The sequence below is a fragment of the Erpetoichthys calabaricus genome, chromosome 6 (genome assembly GCF_900747795.2).
Source record: "Erpetoichthys calabaricus chromosome 6, fErpCal1.3, whole genome shotgun sequence".
Classification (NCBI taxonomy): Eukaryota; Metazoa; Chordata; class Cladistia; order Polypteriformes; family Polypteridae; genus Erpetoichthys; species Erpetoichthys calabaricus.
Window position 1 is genome coordinate 5,645,651 of NC_041399.2, and position 15,381 is coordinate 5,661,031.

Genomic DNA, 15,381 nt, shown 5'->3' on the forward strand with positions numbered 1-15,381 from the left:
TAAGTATTTGAACACCTGGCAATCAGCAAGAATTCTGGCTCTCAAAGACCTGTTACTCTGCCTTTAAGAAGTCCACCTCTACTCCACTTAGTAGTCTTAATTAGTAGCACCTGTCTGAGCTCTTTAAAGACACCTGTTCACCCCACAGTCAGTCAGACTCCAACTACTACCATGGGCAAGACCACAGAGCTGTCAAAAGACACCAGAGACAACACTGTGGACCTCCACAAGGCTGGAAAGGGCTACGGGGCAATTGTCAAGCAGCTTGGTGAAAATAGATCAACTGTTGGAGCAATTGTCAGAAAATGGAAAAGGCTAAAGACGACTGTCAGTCTCCCTCGGACTGGGGCTCCATGCAAGATCTCACCTCGCGGGTTATCACAGATGATAAGAAAGGTGAGGAATCAGCCCAGAACTACATGGGAGGAGCTGGTCAATGACATGAAGAGATCTGGGACCACAGTTTCAAAGGTCACTGTCGGTAGAACACTGTGCCGTCATGGTTTCAAATCACGCATTGCATGGAAGATTCCCCTGCTCAAATCATCACATGTCCAGGCCCGTCTGAAGTTTGCCAATGACCATCTGGATGATCCAGAGGAGGCATGGGAGAAAGTCATGTGGTCAGATGAGACCAAAATAGAACTTTTTGGTCTAAACTTCACTCGCCGTGTTTGGAGGAAAAAGAAGGAGGAGTTGCATCCCAAGAACACTATCCCTACTGTGAAGCATGGGGGTGGAAACATCATGCTTTGGGGGTGCTTTTCTGCGAAGGGGACAGGACGACTGCACTGTATGAAGGAGAGGATGAATGGGGCCATGTATTGTGAGATTTTGAGCAACAACCTCCTTCCCTCAGTCAGAGCACTGAAGATGGGTCGTGGCTGGGTCTTCCAACATGACAATGACCCAAAGCACACAGCCAGGATAACCAAGGAGTGGCTCCGTAAGAAGCATATCAAGGTTCTGGAGTGGCCTAGCTAGTCTCCAGACCTAAATCCAATCGAACATCTTTGGAGGGAGCTGAAACTCCGTGTTGCTCAGCACCAGCCCTGGAACCTGACAGATCTAGAGAAGATCTGTGTGGAGGAGTGGGCCAAAATCCCTGTTGCAGTATTTGCAAACCTGGTCAAGAACTACGGGAAACGTTTGACCTCTGTAATTGCAAACAAAGGCTTCTGTACCAAATATTAACACTGATTTTCTCAGGTGTTCAAATACTTATGTGCAGCAGTGCAATACAAATAAATTCTGTACAAATCATACAATGGGATTTCCTGAATTTTTTTTTTACATTCTGTCTCTCACAGTGGGAATGACACCTACAATGTGAAGTTCAGACCCCTCCATGATTGCAGGGTGTTCAAATACTTTTGTTCCTCACTGTATATATATATATATACAGTAGATATATTGTCACTGAGAATTGCATCTAAGCTCTTCCCGGATATGTGATACCACCCCAAGCCGAGAGAAAGCACTGCCACTAACTGTCTTGTCATTCTCTCTTCAAGAAACCACCCAGTGAGGTCAAATGGCCCCACCCCTTCTGGTACTGGAGCCTAAAAAGGACGATCGCCTGGAAGGAGGCCTCACTTATCAAGCAGACAACTTAGCCAAAGCAGCTCCGTGTCTGACATTTAAGGCATCTAGGGTGGGAGGGGTGTGGCCCACTCAGGGCATGGTAGGCGGAGCTATTTCTCATCAAGTGGTCTTCACAAGTGAGCAAGTGGATAACCTCACAGCAGTAACAGGGACAACTAAGGAGGTACTGAGGGATTTGGAAATTGTAGAGAGAGAAGAGCTGTGTGGATTAAATAGGCTGAAATCACCAGGACCAGATAATATTTACCCTTGAGTTCTTAAGGAGGTTAGCGAGTGCAGATTTAAATCCTTGACACATATTTTTAGGAAGTCACTGAGCACTGGAGAGATTCCAAAGGACTGGAAAATGGCAAATATCATCCCGTTATATAAAAAGAGTGACAGGGCAGAGCCAAGCAACTATAGGCCAGTAAGCATAACATGAAACATCACAGGGAAATTAATGGAAGTAATTATTAAGGATAAGATTGAGCAACACAAGGCAAGGACAGGAATTATTAGGAACAGTCAGCGTGGGCTCAGAAGAGGGAGGTCTTGTTTTACTAACATGCTGGAATTCTATGAGGAGGCAACAAAAGAATACAACCAGAGTGGAGCAGATGATGTTATTAATCTGGACTTTCAGAAAGCATTTTTATGAGGTGCCACATGAGAGGGTGGCCATCAAACTTAAAGAAGTGTGTGTTCAGGGTATTGTGTGTAGATGGGTGGCTCAGACACAAGAAGTAGAGGTGGCGAGGACCCTCATCAGAATTGGCCGATGTTAAGAGTGGTGACCAGCAGGGGTCAGTGCTGGGGCTGCTGCTATTTTTAATATCTTAATACATAATTCGCCAGTCTCCTCACTCACTCACTCACGTCTGTCCAAAGCCGAATGCGCAGTCACCTTCTGCGCAGCTGCCCGAAAAACCTTACAAGACCGACATTGCGGCAGGCGGCAGATTTACGGCCGCAAAAATTCAAAGAGAAAGGCGACTTCGATTAAAGCTCTAGAGGCCTGAAAGGCGATTTCGACTACAGCTCGAGGCCTTATTACGTATTCATTCAATACACCTATATCAGGTTTGTGGTGCTTATACTTATTATATGTTATACTATTCCACTCGTGCCCGTTTCATCTTACGTTGTCAAAACGGGCTCTTTGTCTAGTATATAAATGATTGAGATAGGAATATAAGTAACAAGCTGGTTAAGTATGCAGATGATACCAAGATAGGTAGATTAGCAGATAATTTGGAATCTGTTATATCATCACAGAAGGACTTGGATAGCTTACAGGCTTGGGCAGATTTGTGGCAGATGAAATTTAATGTGAGTAAGTGTAAAGTATTATACATAGGAAGTAAAAATGTGAGGTTTGAACACACAATGGGTGGTCAGAAAATCGAGAGTACAACTTATGAGAAGGATTTAGGAGTTGTAGTGGACTCTAAGCTATTGACTTCCAGACAGTGTTCAGAATCCATTAAGAAGGCTAACAGAATGTCAGGTGATATAACGCCTTGATGTGTGGAGTACAAGTCACAGGAGTGGACTGTGTAAACCTGCGCACAAATTTAATAAAAATAATGTTAACCTGGGCGGCACAGTGGTGCAGTGGGTAGCGCTGCTGCCTTGCAGTTGGGAGACCTGGGAACCTGGGTTCGCTTCCCAGGTCCTCTCTGCGTGGAGTTTGCATGTTCTCCCCGTGTCTGCGTGGGTTTCCTCCCACAGTCCAAAGACATGCAGGTTAGGTGGATTGGCGATTCTAAAATGGCCCTAGTGTGTGCTTGGTGTGTGTTTGTGTGTGTCCTGCGGTGGGTTGGCACCTTGCCTGGGATTGGTTCCTGCCTTGTGCCCTGTGTTAGCTGGGATTGGCTCCAGCAGTTACCCCCGTGACCCTGTAGTTAGGAATATAGCGGGTTGGAAAATGGATGGATGGATAATGTTAACCTACACCAGATTTTCTCATTACAGTATTCTGCTAAATTTTTGCAAGATAACACGTGGACTTTATTAAAATATAATGATATAATCTATTAAAACAGTGCAATTCATAATTCATGACAATACCACGACAGTGTGAAATGCGATGTGGTGTCATGCGGAAATTAGTGAGGAATCTTCTAGAAAAGGACCCAAATTAAGTCTAGATATTCTGGATGTCATAGTCCTAACTCTGGTTGCTGTCATATCAGCCGGTTATCATGTTTTTGCGCATTAATATTTGGACATTAGGCTTATGGCCTACAAATGAAATGTGTTTCGACAGGACGTGTGAAATTCTCAAGTGAATAATTGGACTTTCTCTAATGCATACCACTACGTTTCTTTGCATTTCTGCTGTATTTTCCAGATATTCAATATAAAATAGGAAAGACTGTTAATTGGGTAATAATAAAAAATAATTATAAAAATGAAAGTCCCAGAAATTTAATATGCAAATTCTGTCACACGTGCACAATGTCAGGGCTGTTTATGTGGTAAACCCACCCCAAGCTGAGGGGTGGCGCTGTCACTTACTGCCTCTCTTTTCTCGTTGGCCTCAAGTCAGAAAAGTCATGGCATGAGGACCCCAAATGCCACTTCTGAATCCAGTCACCTTGAACCTGCCCCTTCATCTTAAATCGGATGCCACCATCACCACCACTACAACATGTCAGTCGAGATTTTCGGCTCACATTTGAAAAGATGTCACCCGACACGCTGGCTGTTGTTATTATCAAAACTCTGCTGACCTTTAAATTCAGATTACATGGGGGTCACCATTCGGTACCCCAACCTTTCATCTTGTCTGCCTTTTGTATTTATGAAATGTATTGTGTACATAAGAATGCTTTGAAATCGCTTTATTTTTATTTTATTGGCACCTCCTGGTTTACCGATATGAGAATACCCTCAACTCATCCTGATGTCTAGCTATGCAGAACATTGAACTTTTCAGGGTTCCCTCACTTATTTTTGGTCTTGAAGACTTGAAAAACCCTCATTTTTAGGCCATTTTAGGCCCAAATCTTGTTCAGGGAATTACACCCTTAGGATAAGGAGTAAACCAGTAGGTGAGAAGAAGGACATGACACATCAGCTGACCACCGGGGTTCACCCACTAACGGGATACGAGAGGTTAAAGTTTCTTTTTGCACAACATTTCATAAAAATGGGGATCGGTAATAAAGCCACGTGGGGTGTCGATTTATGAAATTTCGAGGTTGCTGATCACATTTTTGGATATTGGATTCTTTACCAGTGGTCCCGACCCCTCAAAGTGCCACTCTTAGGAAGGTTAAAAATGACATATTTACAACCTCAGCATGTGGGGTATCGTTTTCGACTATTTCAAGGTCACTGATGATGAATATGAGGTTATTTTTGATTTTTGATCCTTTCCTAGCCCTCCATGGACCCCCAGCAGAGGGTGAAAAAATGACAAATTTCTATCCCAATCAACAAGTCTTTAAACTTTTCAACTGAAGCACACATTTTAATATTTCAAATAGCTGACCCGGCTCTTCTTGTTCTTGTTCTGCCTCACAAAGTAAATCATTACGTTTCTGATTGACACCCCCAAATAGGGGGTGGCGTATGCTAATTAAGGCTTTTTGGGTTCGCCGTCACCTTTCAGAATGTCTCGGCAGCAGAACTCGTCTTCAATTAGCAAACGGCGGTTTCGCTCGAGACGGCTCCTCGTCAATCCTTCCCTCGATGTGCTCGATCTTTTCTACATCCCGCTTCCTTAATTTAAGCGCGTCGTTGTCTTCCTAGACAGATTTACGCTGGCATCCAACCTCTAAGAGGACCCTGAAAGCACATCCGGTGATTTATAGCCATGCTCTGCACAAAATGTTTACGAGATGAGAAAATTGCTTCAGTTGTCCAGCAGTCTAAAGGATTCAACATGGAAAAAAAAAAAAGAAAGGAAGATGTGGTAAAACGGACACAAATACGAGAAATCGCACCGAACACGGGCTAATGCGCGGATAGAAGCTGCTGCAGTTGTGCAAATTAACACAGAAACAACCGAGAGGATCCCATGATGCAATGTGTTCAAATCAGTTTTACACTTGGATGTTTTTATCCAAAGCGACTTACAAAGAGGTTGACATAGCTGAGTAAAAACTACCATGAAGGACTGTTTAGGGAACGAGTGTGACAGGACAAGGGGACAAAACTGACCATCCCAAGTGAAGAGCTGTAAACCAAAGAGACGAACACAACACAACGTCATCATTTCTTAGCTAATAAGAACTTTGCATCAAATTCAATATCAGTTTGAACAAGAGAGGCCTCCAGAGGATGGAGGTGGGCAACTTGTTCCACCTCCGACTGTGTGGATTACGATTTGATACCATCAACGTCATTCACTAGCAGACCCGAGTGGTCAAAAGGGAGCAGAGGACCCTATGAGAGTCTCCATCCACAAAGGTGCTGACCCATTGACTACTCATCAAGGATCTGAACTCAGTGTGTGCTGACCTTCTTCGTTATCCTGACCTCAACACCACCATCATCGCTCCAATCGAGTGTTGCTCCACATCCTCCCAGATCTGACTCGCCTGGAAAATGAAGTGCAGTCCCTTTTATTAAGAACCCGGGATTACTTCCGGTGCCAGGGCCACTACCCAGTGGACGTACTTCTGGGTCATATGCAAGTCCCTGCAAGTAATTTGGTGAGCACATGTCCCTGCAGTGGACCCACAAACCCCAGCAGGACTGTGCTGCTGGACTACAGCCAGCATTCCCTTCTGGTTCCTGAATGGGCGCCGATACAAAGGGCTGTTGCCATCTAGCACCTGGGGGGAATAAACATCCACCAGGGACAGTCCTTCCCCATCCTCTTCTTCTTGTCCTGACCAGTGAAGGTATGAAGTCCATGTCCGGTTGGGATGCTTGTCCATTTATTCGAGGCCTCCTATCCAAGTAACGGATCTTCTGGACACCAGGCCAGGCTGATTGTCCATTGTGTGTGCCTCCAACATGGTCTATCTATCTATCTGTTATATATAGTGCCTTTCTCATCTATCTATCTATCTATCTATCTATCTATCTATCTATCTATCTATCTATCTATCTATCTATCTATCTATCTATCTATCTATCTATCTATCTATCTATCCTGCCTACTATACTAATATTACATTCTTTCTGTTATATAGTGCCTTTCACATCTATCTATCTATCTATCTATCTATCTATCTATCTATCTATCTATCTATCTATCTATCTATCTATCTATCTATCCTGCCTACTATACTAATATTACATTCTTTCTGTTATATAGTGCCTTTCACATCTATCTATCTATCTATCTATCTATCTATCTATCTATCTATCTATCTATCTATCTATCTATCTATCTATCTATCTATCCTGCCTACTATACTAATATTACATTCTTTCTGTTATATAGTGCCTTTCACATCTATCTATCTATCTATCTATCTATCTATCTATCTATTCTGGAAAGCCAGCCCCCGGACACAGACAGACAGACACCAGAATGTCCAAAACACACACTTTTATTTTCTTCACAGCACCACAATGCCTTGTCACCAACAACTATTTCTCTTTCTTTCTTTTTCTTTCTTTCTTTCTCTTCCTCTGACCTGACCTGACCTGACCTCCCCTCCCGGGTGCCCCTGAGATTTCTTCCGGCAGCACTTCCTGGTGTGGCAAAAGTGCTGCCATCCAGGGTTCCATAACCGTCCAGTCGCCCCCTGGCAGTGGCCATGTCCTCCCATAGAGATGAGCTTCCCAGCTCCGTTCCAGTGGCCCCCAAGCAGACCTGGGCGGCTGCCCTCTCGTGGACCATCCAGGGGTCCCGGCTGGGTAGGGTCCCCAGCCATCTGGCACACTATCTATCATATAGTGCCTTTCCTATCTATCTATCTATCTATCTATCTATCTATCTATCTATCTATCTATCTATCTATCTATCTATCTATCTATCTATCTATCTATCTATCTATCTATCTATCTATCTATCTATTTTATACATTCTTACTTTTTCATTTTAATTTCATACACTCCAGTTATGTCCTCTCACAGGTGGTGATTTCTGTCATTAGTCTTGCCCCGCTATCAGCTGATCAGATAATAGAAAGGACTGCCGAATAAGCAGACCCCCCCGGAATGTGTCTAAAAAGAAAATGAATAGCTAAATGAAACGCTGCTGTAAGAAGGTGGCACCATAACGGGTGCAAATCTCCTTAGTGAGCGGCAGACTCTCAAGTTCAATTAACTTAATGCACTTAGTGCAGTCGGTGAAGATAAAGTGTTTAAGCTGAATCAGACCATCTCCACATTGAGGGCTGTATATCTGATCGGGGGGCTGTTGTGGAGTATTGCAGGCTCATTTGGGCACCATGGGGTGCTTCTGCATCCCGTGTGCATATAAATGTGTGTGTTTGCGTGTGTGTGTATGTGCCTGTTCTGTGTCATTCACCTGTAATTCACCTGTAATAGGGCTGAGTGGTGGCTCTGAGGCTAAGGATCTGTGCTGGTATCCAGAAGGTTGCCGGTTCGAATCCCCATCACTGCCAAAAAGAGATCCTACTCTGCTGGGCCATTGAACAGGACCCTTAACCTGTAATTGCTCCAGGGGCGCTGTACAATGGGGCTGCACTCTGACCCCAAGGGGTATGTGAAAACTAACAAATTCCTAATTCGAGAAATTGTATAAAGTGAAATAAACAACAAAAAAAAAATTGTTACCAGTCTAAGCTTGGCACTGATTGACCCAGTCTAAGCGGAGCCCTCACACCCAGATGGCGCCATCATGTTGCAGATGCCAACCGTTTAGATTAGCAAGGGTGTGAATGATGTTAATGTTTTTCTACTTTTACTTGGCAACGTAAAGCAGTTTTATTCTGTTTCTGAATTTTGATATTTCAGTCTCACAGATACAGCAGGGTTTTGGTTGAACTAATTGGCATTAAGTGGCAGCTGAACAAGCCAAACATCGGTGTCACAACGTAATTCTTTTGTGTTAAAAAAAGAAAACTAAAAATAGCCGCAGCCTTACACGACTGCTAAAGTGGTAGTTTCTTAAGTCGTATTAAGGCCACTAACGGTTAATACCATGAAACATTTGCTGAAGGAGCCCAGAAGGTAGCAGACGTGTGGGCAGAGCAGTCGGCAGAGCTTGATGAACCATGACATCTCTGTTGGCAGTGCTGAGCAGAATTAAGTTGGGCTTGGGGAGAATCCTACCACAGAGGGACGATGAGGCAAAGTCGGCGAAGTGCAACACCCAAACGCTGGCACCAGAGCCAGCAGCACCAGCAGCTCCGGCGCCATCAGTTCAGGTATGTGCTGCCCACCTCCTAAAACACTTCACTTGACAGGCACACCAGCTGGGTAGCTTCAGGTCTGGGCTTTGGCTCCCTTGGAGATCTTGAAGTGAGGGTTGTGCTGCTGCTGGAAGAGATGTTGGCGAGGCCAGCAGGGAGGGCTTACCCTGTGGTGTGTGTGTGTGTGGATCTCAACGTCCCAGTGCAATGATGGGCACACTGGGCTATTAAAACGGCGCTGTCCATCGAATCAAACGTAAATCTGAAGGCCTCACTCTCTGTGGTCATAAAAAAAAGAGCAGGCTGTACTCCAATGCCCTGGCTAAACCGCCCACCGTGACCTTTCATGTCCACTACTCCCTAAACGTCGCCTGTTTGCTTATTGTCCCTGTCACCCCCTTCAGGACTTAATAGTTAATGTGTGGTGAGTGTGCTGGTGCAAAAATGTGTGGCATCACATCATCCAGGCGGGTACTGCACACTGCCAATGGTTGAAGTGACTCCCCGCTTAAAGTGCTACAAGAGTCTAGAAAAGTGCTATCTATCTATTATATAGTGCCTTTCACATCTATCTATCTATCTATCTATCTATCTATCTATCTATCTATCTATCTATCTATCTATCTATCTATCTATCTATCTAGCTATCTATCTATTATATAGTGCCTTTCACATCTATCTATCTATCTATCTATCTTATATAGTGCCTTCATATCTATCTATATATCTATTATATAGTGCCTTTCTCATCTATCTATTAATCTATCTATCTATTATATAGTGCCTTCATATCTATCTATCTATTATATAGTGCCTTTCACATCTATCTATCTATCTATCTATCTTATATAGTGCCTTCATATCTATCTATCTATCTATTATATAGTGCCTTTCACATCTATCTATCTATCTATCTATCTATCTATCTATCTATCTATCTATCTATCTATCTTATATAGTGCCTTCATATCTATCTATCTATTATATAGTGCCTTTCACATCTATCTATCTATCTATCTATCTATCTATCTATCTATCTATCTATCTATTATATAGTGCCTTTCACATCTATCTATCTATCTATCTATCTATCTTATATAGTGCCTTCATATCTATCTATATATCTATTATATAGTGCCTTTCTCATCTATCTATTAATCTATCTATCTATTATATAGTGCCTTCATATCTATCTATCTATTATATAGTGCCTTTCACATCTATCTATCTATCTATCTTATATAGTGCCTTCATATCTATCTATCTATTATATAGTGCCTTTCACATCTATCTATCTATCTATCTATCTATCTATCTATCTATCTATCTATCTATCTATCTATCTATCTATTATATAGTGCCTTTCACATCTATCTATCTATTAATCTATCTATATATCTATTATATATGCCTTCATATCTATCTATCTATCTATCTATTATATAGTGCCTTCATATCTATCTATTATATAGTGCCTTTCACATCTATCTATCTATCTATCTATCTATCTATCTATCTATCTATCTATCTATCTATCTATCTATCTATCTATCTATCTTATATAGTGCCTTCATATCTATCTATCTATCTTATATAGTGCCTTCATATCTATCTATCTATCTATTATATAGTGCCTTTCACATCTATCTATCTATCTATCTATCTATCTATCTATCTATCTATCTATCTATCTATCTATCTATTATATAGTGCCTTTCACATCTATCTATCTATTAATCTATCTATATATCTATTATATATGCCTTCATATCTATCTATCTATCTATTATATAGTGCCTTCATATCTATCTATCTATTATATAGTGCCTTTCACATCTATCTATCTATCTATCTATCTATCTATCTATCTATCTATCTATCTATCTATCTATCTATCTATCTATCTATTATATAGTGCCTTTCATATCTATCTATTTAGTACTTTCGTATATATCTGCCTATCCTTTATATAGTGCTTTTCATATCTTTCTATCTGTACAACTTTGATTAAATTAAGGTTATTTTTAACATGTCTATCTTGCTACTACCGATTTATCTAGTATATACTGTATAGTGATTTCCCGAATGCTTTCTAATTTTCAATGATGCAGTTTCAAAGGAGTCGGTCAGAAATAAAACACAGCTCCGTGTTTCCATCTTGGCCACGAGGTCCAGCCGTATTCTGACCGAAGTGGTTTTTGTCGTATTTCCCTAATCCGGAGTTTCCACTGACTCTTCCAAGCTGAGTGTTTTTTTTTTGTTTTGTTTTTTTAATTTTTTAATTTATTTATTTTTTTCCCGACGTTGTTTGTTGTGTGAATTTAATTCCAATTGTGTTCCTGCCGCCGGATCTCTCGGTGTCGTGACAGAAGATGTTCACCTTCTGAGCAGCTGAAATGCAGAGATGGAAAGTAACACATTAAATTATTTTTGTTACTTTACTTGAGTAGATTTTGTAGGGAATTTGACTTTTTTTAAGCTGAATACTTTTACTCTTTAAGAAATAGTAACAATCCTACTTCGTTACTTTTCCAAGGTCTGGACGTTACAAAGTACGATTCTTTGGCAATGTTCAAAATTTAACATCAAACTATATCCATACGTTTACATTCGGGTTGGCTCCGGAGGCTCGAAGTATTTTACTGACTGATTTATCGGCCACGCAGTTTTCTCCTTTTCTCCGGCTCAGTAAGTCACATCACATTCTGTCTGTCCAGTTTATTGGCTACGGTGGCCTTGATCCCGCCTCTCGTCTGCAGTAATTGGAGGTTTATCTGCGCATTGGAAGACGCCGCGGAAAGTTGCAGGTGTAGTGGGAGCCGCATCGCACAATTTATAAGAAAACCAAGAAACGGCACCGCACGTTATTGGTCTCAGTTAGAAGAGCTTGTTCAGTTTCAATGACGTAAGACAAGAAATCTCAGTGATGCGTGCTGTGTAAACGGAATCCTTAAACCTGTTAAGTTACCCGTATACAAGAACTCATATTTACAAAACCGCATGGAAGTAAGTTGATTTTTTAAATGTTCAAAATAGAGATAAATGATTTAAAAACATCGATTAATTGCACTGAATAATAGCACCGTAAATTTCAGATAAGCACTTTTTGTGCACCCAGTTATCCGGAACGATAAGCAAGGAGGACGGTCGGCATTTCGTTTAACCCTTGAAACTCTGCCTCATGTGTGTCCGTTTATTGCTAGAGTACTTTTCATTTAACTGGTCATAACATCCTCATCCTTCACTGAATATTCATGCTCTACCTCGGACATTTCTCTTTCAGAATTTGTACACCTCGACAATATAATTATTTTGTGCAGCAGAATAGATTACAAAATTCAGTAATGCTTCTACTAATACATGCACTTTGAATGTTACTCTTGTTTCCATACATGTCGGAATTAGCTTCCAAACGATAAAGAAATGTCAGTGAACATGTAAGGAACAGAGGAAAGGAAAGGAAACGTGTTAGGAAATATTTACAAGTAATATGTCTAGTTTTACTGTTTTGAAGCAGTACAAAAAATAAGATATTTTTTTCTCCTCTTTGACCATTTTCCACTACGGAAGCCGAGAGAGGACGTGCAATATCGTTATTTTTTAACTGTTTCCTCGAGATAATGGAATCATTTTATCGAGATCTCGATAAAACGAAAGATCTCGTTTTCACGAAATTATGAAATAATTGTATCTAACGTTTAATGTTTAGCTTATTGAAGCCAAGTCCTGTTTGAAATGACAGAAGAGCAGAACTGTATTGAAAATTGCGTCACGTTTTTGTTCAATCAAGGGCTGACGCAGGCAGAAATATGTTTATACCCTAGTTTAGAAAATAATAACGGTAGTGTCCGTCATTTAAGAAGACGTTTAGTAAGGCTTCAGCTGCATAGGCGTCGCAATTTAAGCGAGCCTGATGCCAGGAACAAAGGTTACGTTTCCGTATTCCACAGCACGCACATCCATTATTGAAGACAAGTGTGTCTCGATGTTGGTGCGATTTTGAGTAGTACTTTTTTTTCAGTCGTCGTTAGGTTCGCGTCCAGCGTTGCTAGGGGTGTGGCCTCTGAGGTCACGACCCAAGCGTAATCGACGCAATGGGATAAAAGGACAGCTCTGCGTGCAGATCCTTATGATATCCGCAGATAGGATATCCCTGAAGTTTATCTTTGTGCTTTTTCTCACGCATGTACTGATGCTTTTGTTCTCTCGACCTCGATTATTGTCTCATGTGTTGGGCTTCGGATTGCGCGCAGTAGTCGAGGTATAGCTGCGATTCTTGAGAGACGATCTACCAGAAGTTATCGCTGGTATGTGGGTTCGAATGCCGCTCATGGCACATTGCTGGATGGAAGAATATATCTCTAAAATATATATATTTTTAATTTTCTCATCAACGAACGGTGCTTTGAATTCTACTTTGCAGATTTAGTTATTTATTTTTCTTTTTTGATAAAACAAAAACTGTTTAATGAATGATTGATTTGTCAAGAAACACATGGACAACAAGCATAGTTAAAATCACAATTAAACAAACGGCAAATTCTATTGAATAATAATTATAACAAATAACGCGTTTCATTTACTTATATAGCACCTTTACCATGGTCTCGGCTACACAGATAATCGAGAGGAGTACAATGAAAATGAAAGCAGAAAAGAATGAATAAATAATAGTACACAGCCTTGTGTTTTATATGTATTTATAAAATTTGGGAAGTAATATATTCTAGTTGATGCTGACATTTAATTAATTTGAAGTTGGTAAAAATGAATATGTAGAAATATTGCAAAGGGAAATTTTTATATACTTTGCACAAAATAGCTGTGTGTTCTAGTAAAGAGCATACACACCACTTAGTTATATATATAGTTATACAGAACATCTGGAAAGTATTCCCAGCGCATCACTTTTTCCACATTTTGTTATTTTACAGCCTTATTCCAAAATGGATTAAATTCATTTTTTTCCTCAGAATTCTACACACAACACCCCATAATGACAACGTGAAAAAAGTTTACTTGAGGTTTTTGCAAATTTATTAAAAATAAAAAAACTGAGAAATCCCATGTCCATAAGTATTCACAGCCTTTGCTCAATACTTTGTCGATGCCCCTTTGGCAGCAGTTACAGCCTCAAGTCTTGTTGAATATGATGCCACAAGCTTGGCACACCTATTCTTGGCCAGTTTGGCCCATTCCTCTTTGCAGCACCTCTCAAGCTCCATCAGGTTGGATGGGAAGCGTCGGTGCACAGCCATTTTAAGATCTCTCCAGAGATGTTAAATCGGATTCAAGTCTGGGCTCTGGCTGGGCCACTCAAGGACATTCACAGAGTTGTCCTGAAGCCACTCCTTTGATATCTTGGCTGTGTGCTTAGGGTCGTTGTCCTGCTGAAAGATGAACCGTCGCCCCAGTCTGAGGTCAAGAGCGCTCTGGAGCAGGTTTTCACCCAGGATGTCTCTGTACGTTGCTGCAGTCATCTTTCCCTTTATCCTGACTAGTCTCCCATCCCCACAGCATGATGCTGCCACCACCATGCTTCACTGTAGGGATGGTATTGGCCTGGTGATGAGCGGTGCCTGGTTTCCTCCAAACGTGACGCCTGGCGTTCACACCAAAGAGTTCAATCTTTGTCTCATCAGAACAGAGAATTTTCTTTCTCATGGTCTGAGAGTCCTTCAGGTGCCTTTTGGCAAACTCCAGGTGGGCTGCCATGTGCCTTTTACTAAGGAGTGGCTTCCGTCTGGTCACTCTACCTATACAGGCCTGATTGGTGGATTGCTGCAGAGATGTTGTCCTTCTGGAAGGTTCTCCTCTCTCCACAGAGGACCTCTGGAACTCTGACAGAGTGACCATCGGGTTCTTGGTCACCTCCCTGACTAAGGCCCTTCTCCCCTGATCGCTCAGTTTAGATGGCCGGCCAGCTCTAGGAAGAGTCCTGGTGGTTTTGAACTTCTTCCACTTACGGATGATGGAGGCCACTGTGCTCATTGGGACCTTCAAAGCAGCAGAAATTTTTCTGTAACCTTCCCCAGATATGTGCCTCGAGACAATCCTGTCTCGGTGGTCTACAGACAATTCCTTTGACTTCATGCTTGGTTTGTGCTCTGACATGAACTGTCCACTGTGGAACTTATATAGACAGGTGTGTGCCTTTCCAAATCAGGTCCAGTCAACTGAATTTACCACAGGTGGACTCCAATGAAGCTGCAGAAACATCTCAAGGATGATCAGGGGAAACAGGATGCACCTGAGCTCAATTTCAAGCTTCACGGCAAAGGCTGTGAATACTTATGGACATGTGCTTTCTCAATGTTTTTATTTTTAATAAATTTGCAAAAACATCAAGTAAACTTTTTTCACGTTGTCATTATGGGGTGTTGTGTGTAGAATTCTGAGGAAAAAAATGAATTTAATCCATTTTGGAATAAGGCTGTGACATAACAAAATGTGGACAAAGTGATGCGCTGTGAATACTTTCCAGATGCACTGTATATATATATATATA

General features: G+C 41.4%; 1 protein-coding gene across 1 annotated transcript in view; it reads left to right on the forward strand.

Annotated features, from left to right (window-relative positions):
• The first annotated feature begins 8,679 nt into the window (after positions 1 to 8,679).
• LOC114653854 (cyclic nucleotide-gated cation channel beta-3-like) overlaps positions 8,680 to 15,381 on the forward strand; it is a 170,871-nt gene continuing 164,169 nt past the window's right edge. Inside the window, exon 1 of the mRNA XM_051929250.1 lies at positions 8,680 to 8,888. Coding sequence (XP_051785210.1) covers positions 8,736 to 8,888 — 153 coding nt within the window. The 5' untranslated portion in view covers positions 8,680 to 8,735. The remainder of the gene's footprint in view (positions 8,889 to 15,381) is intronic.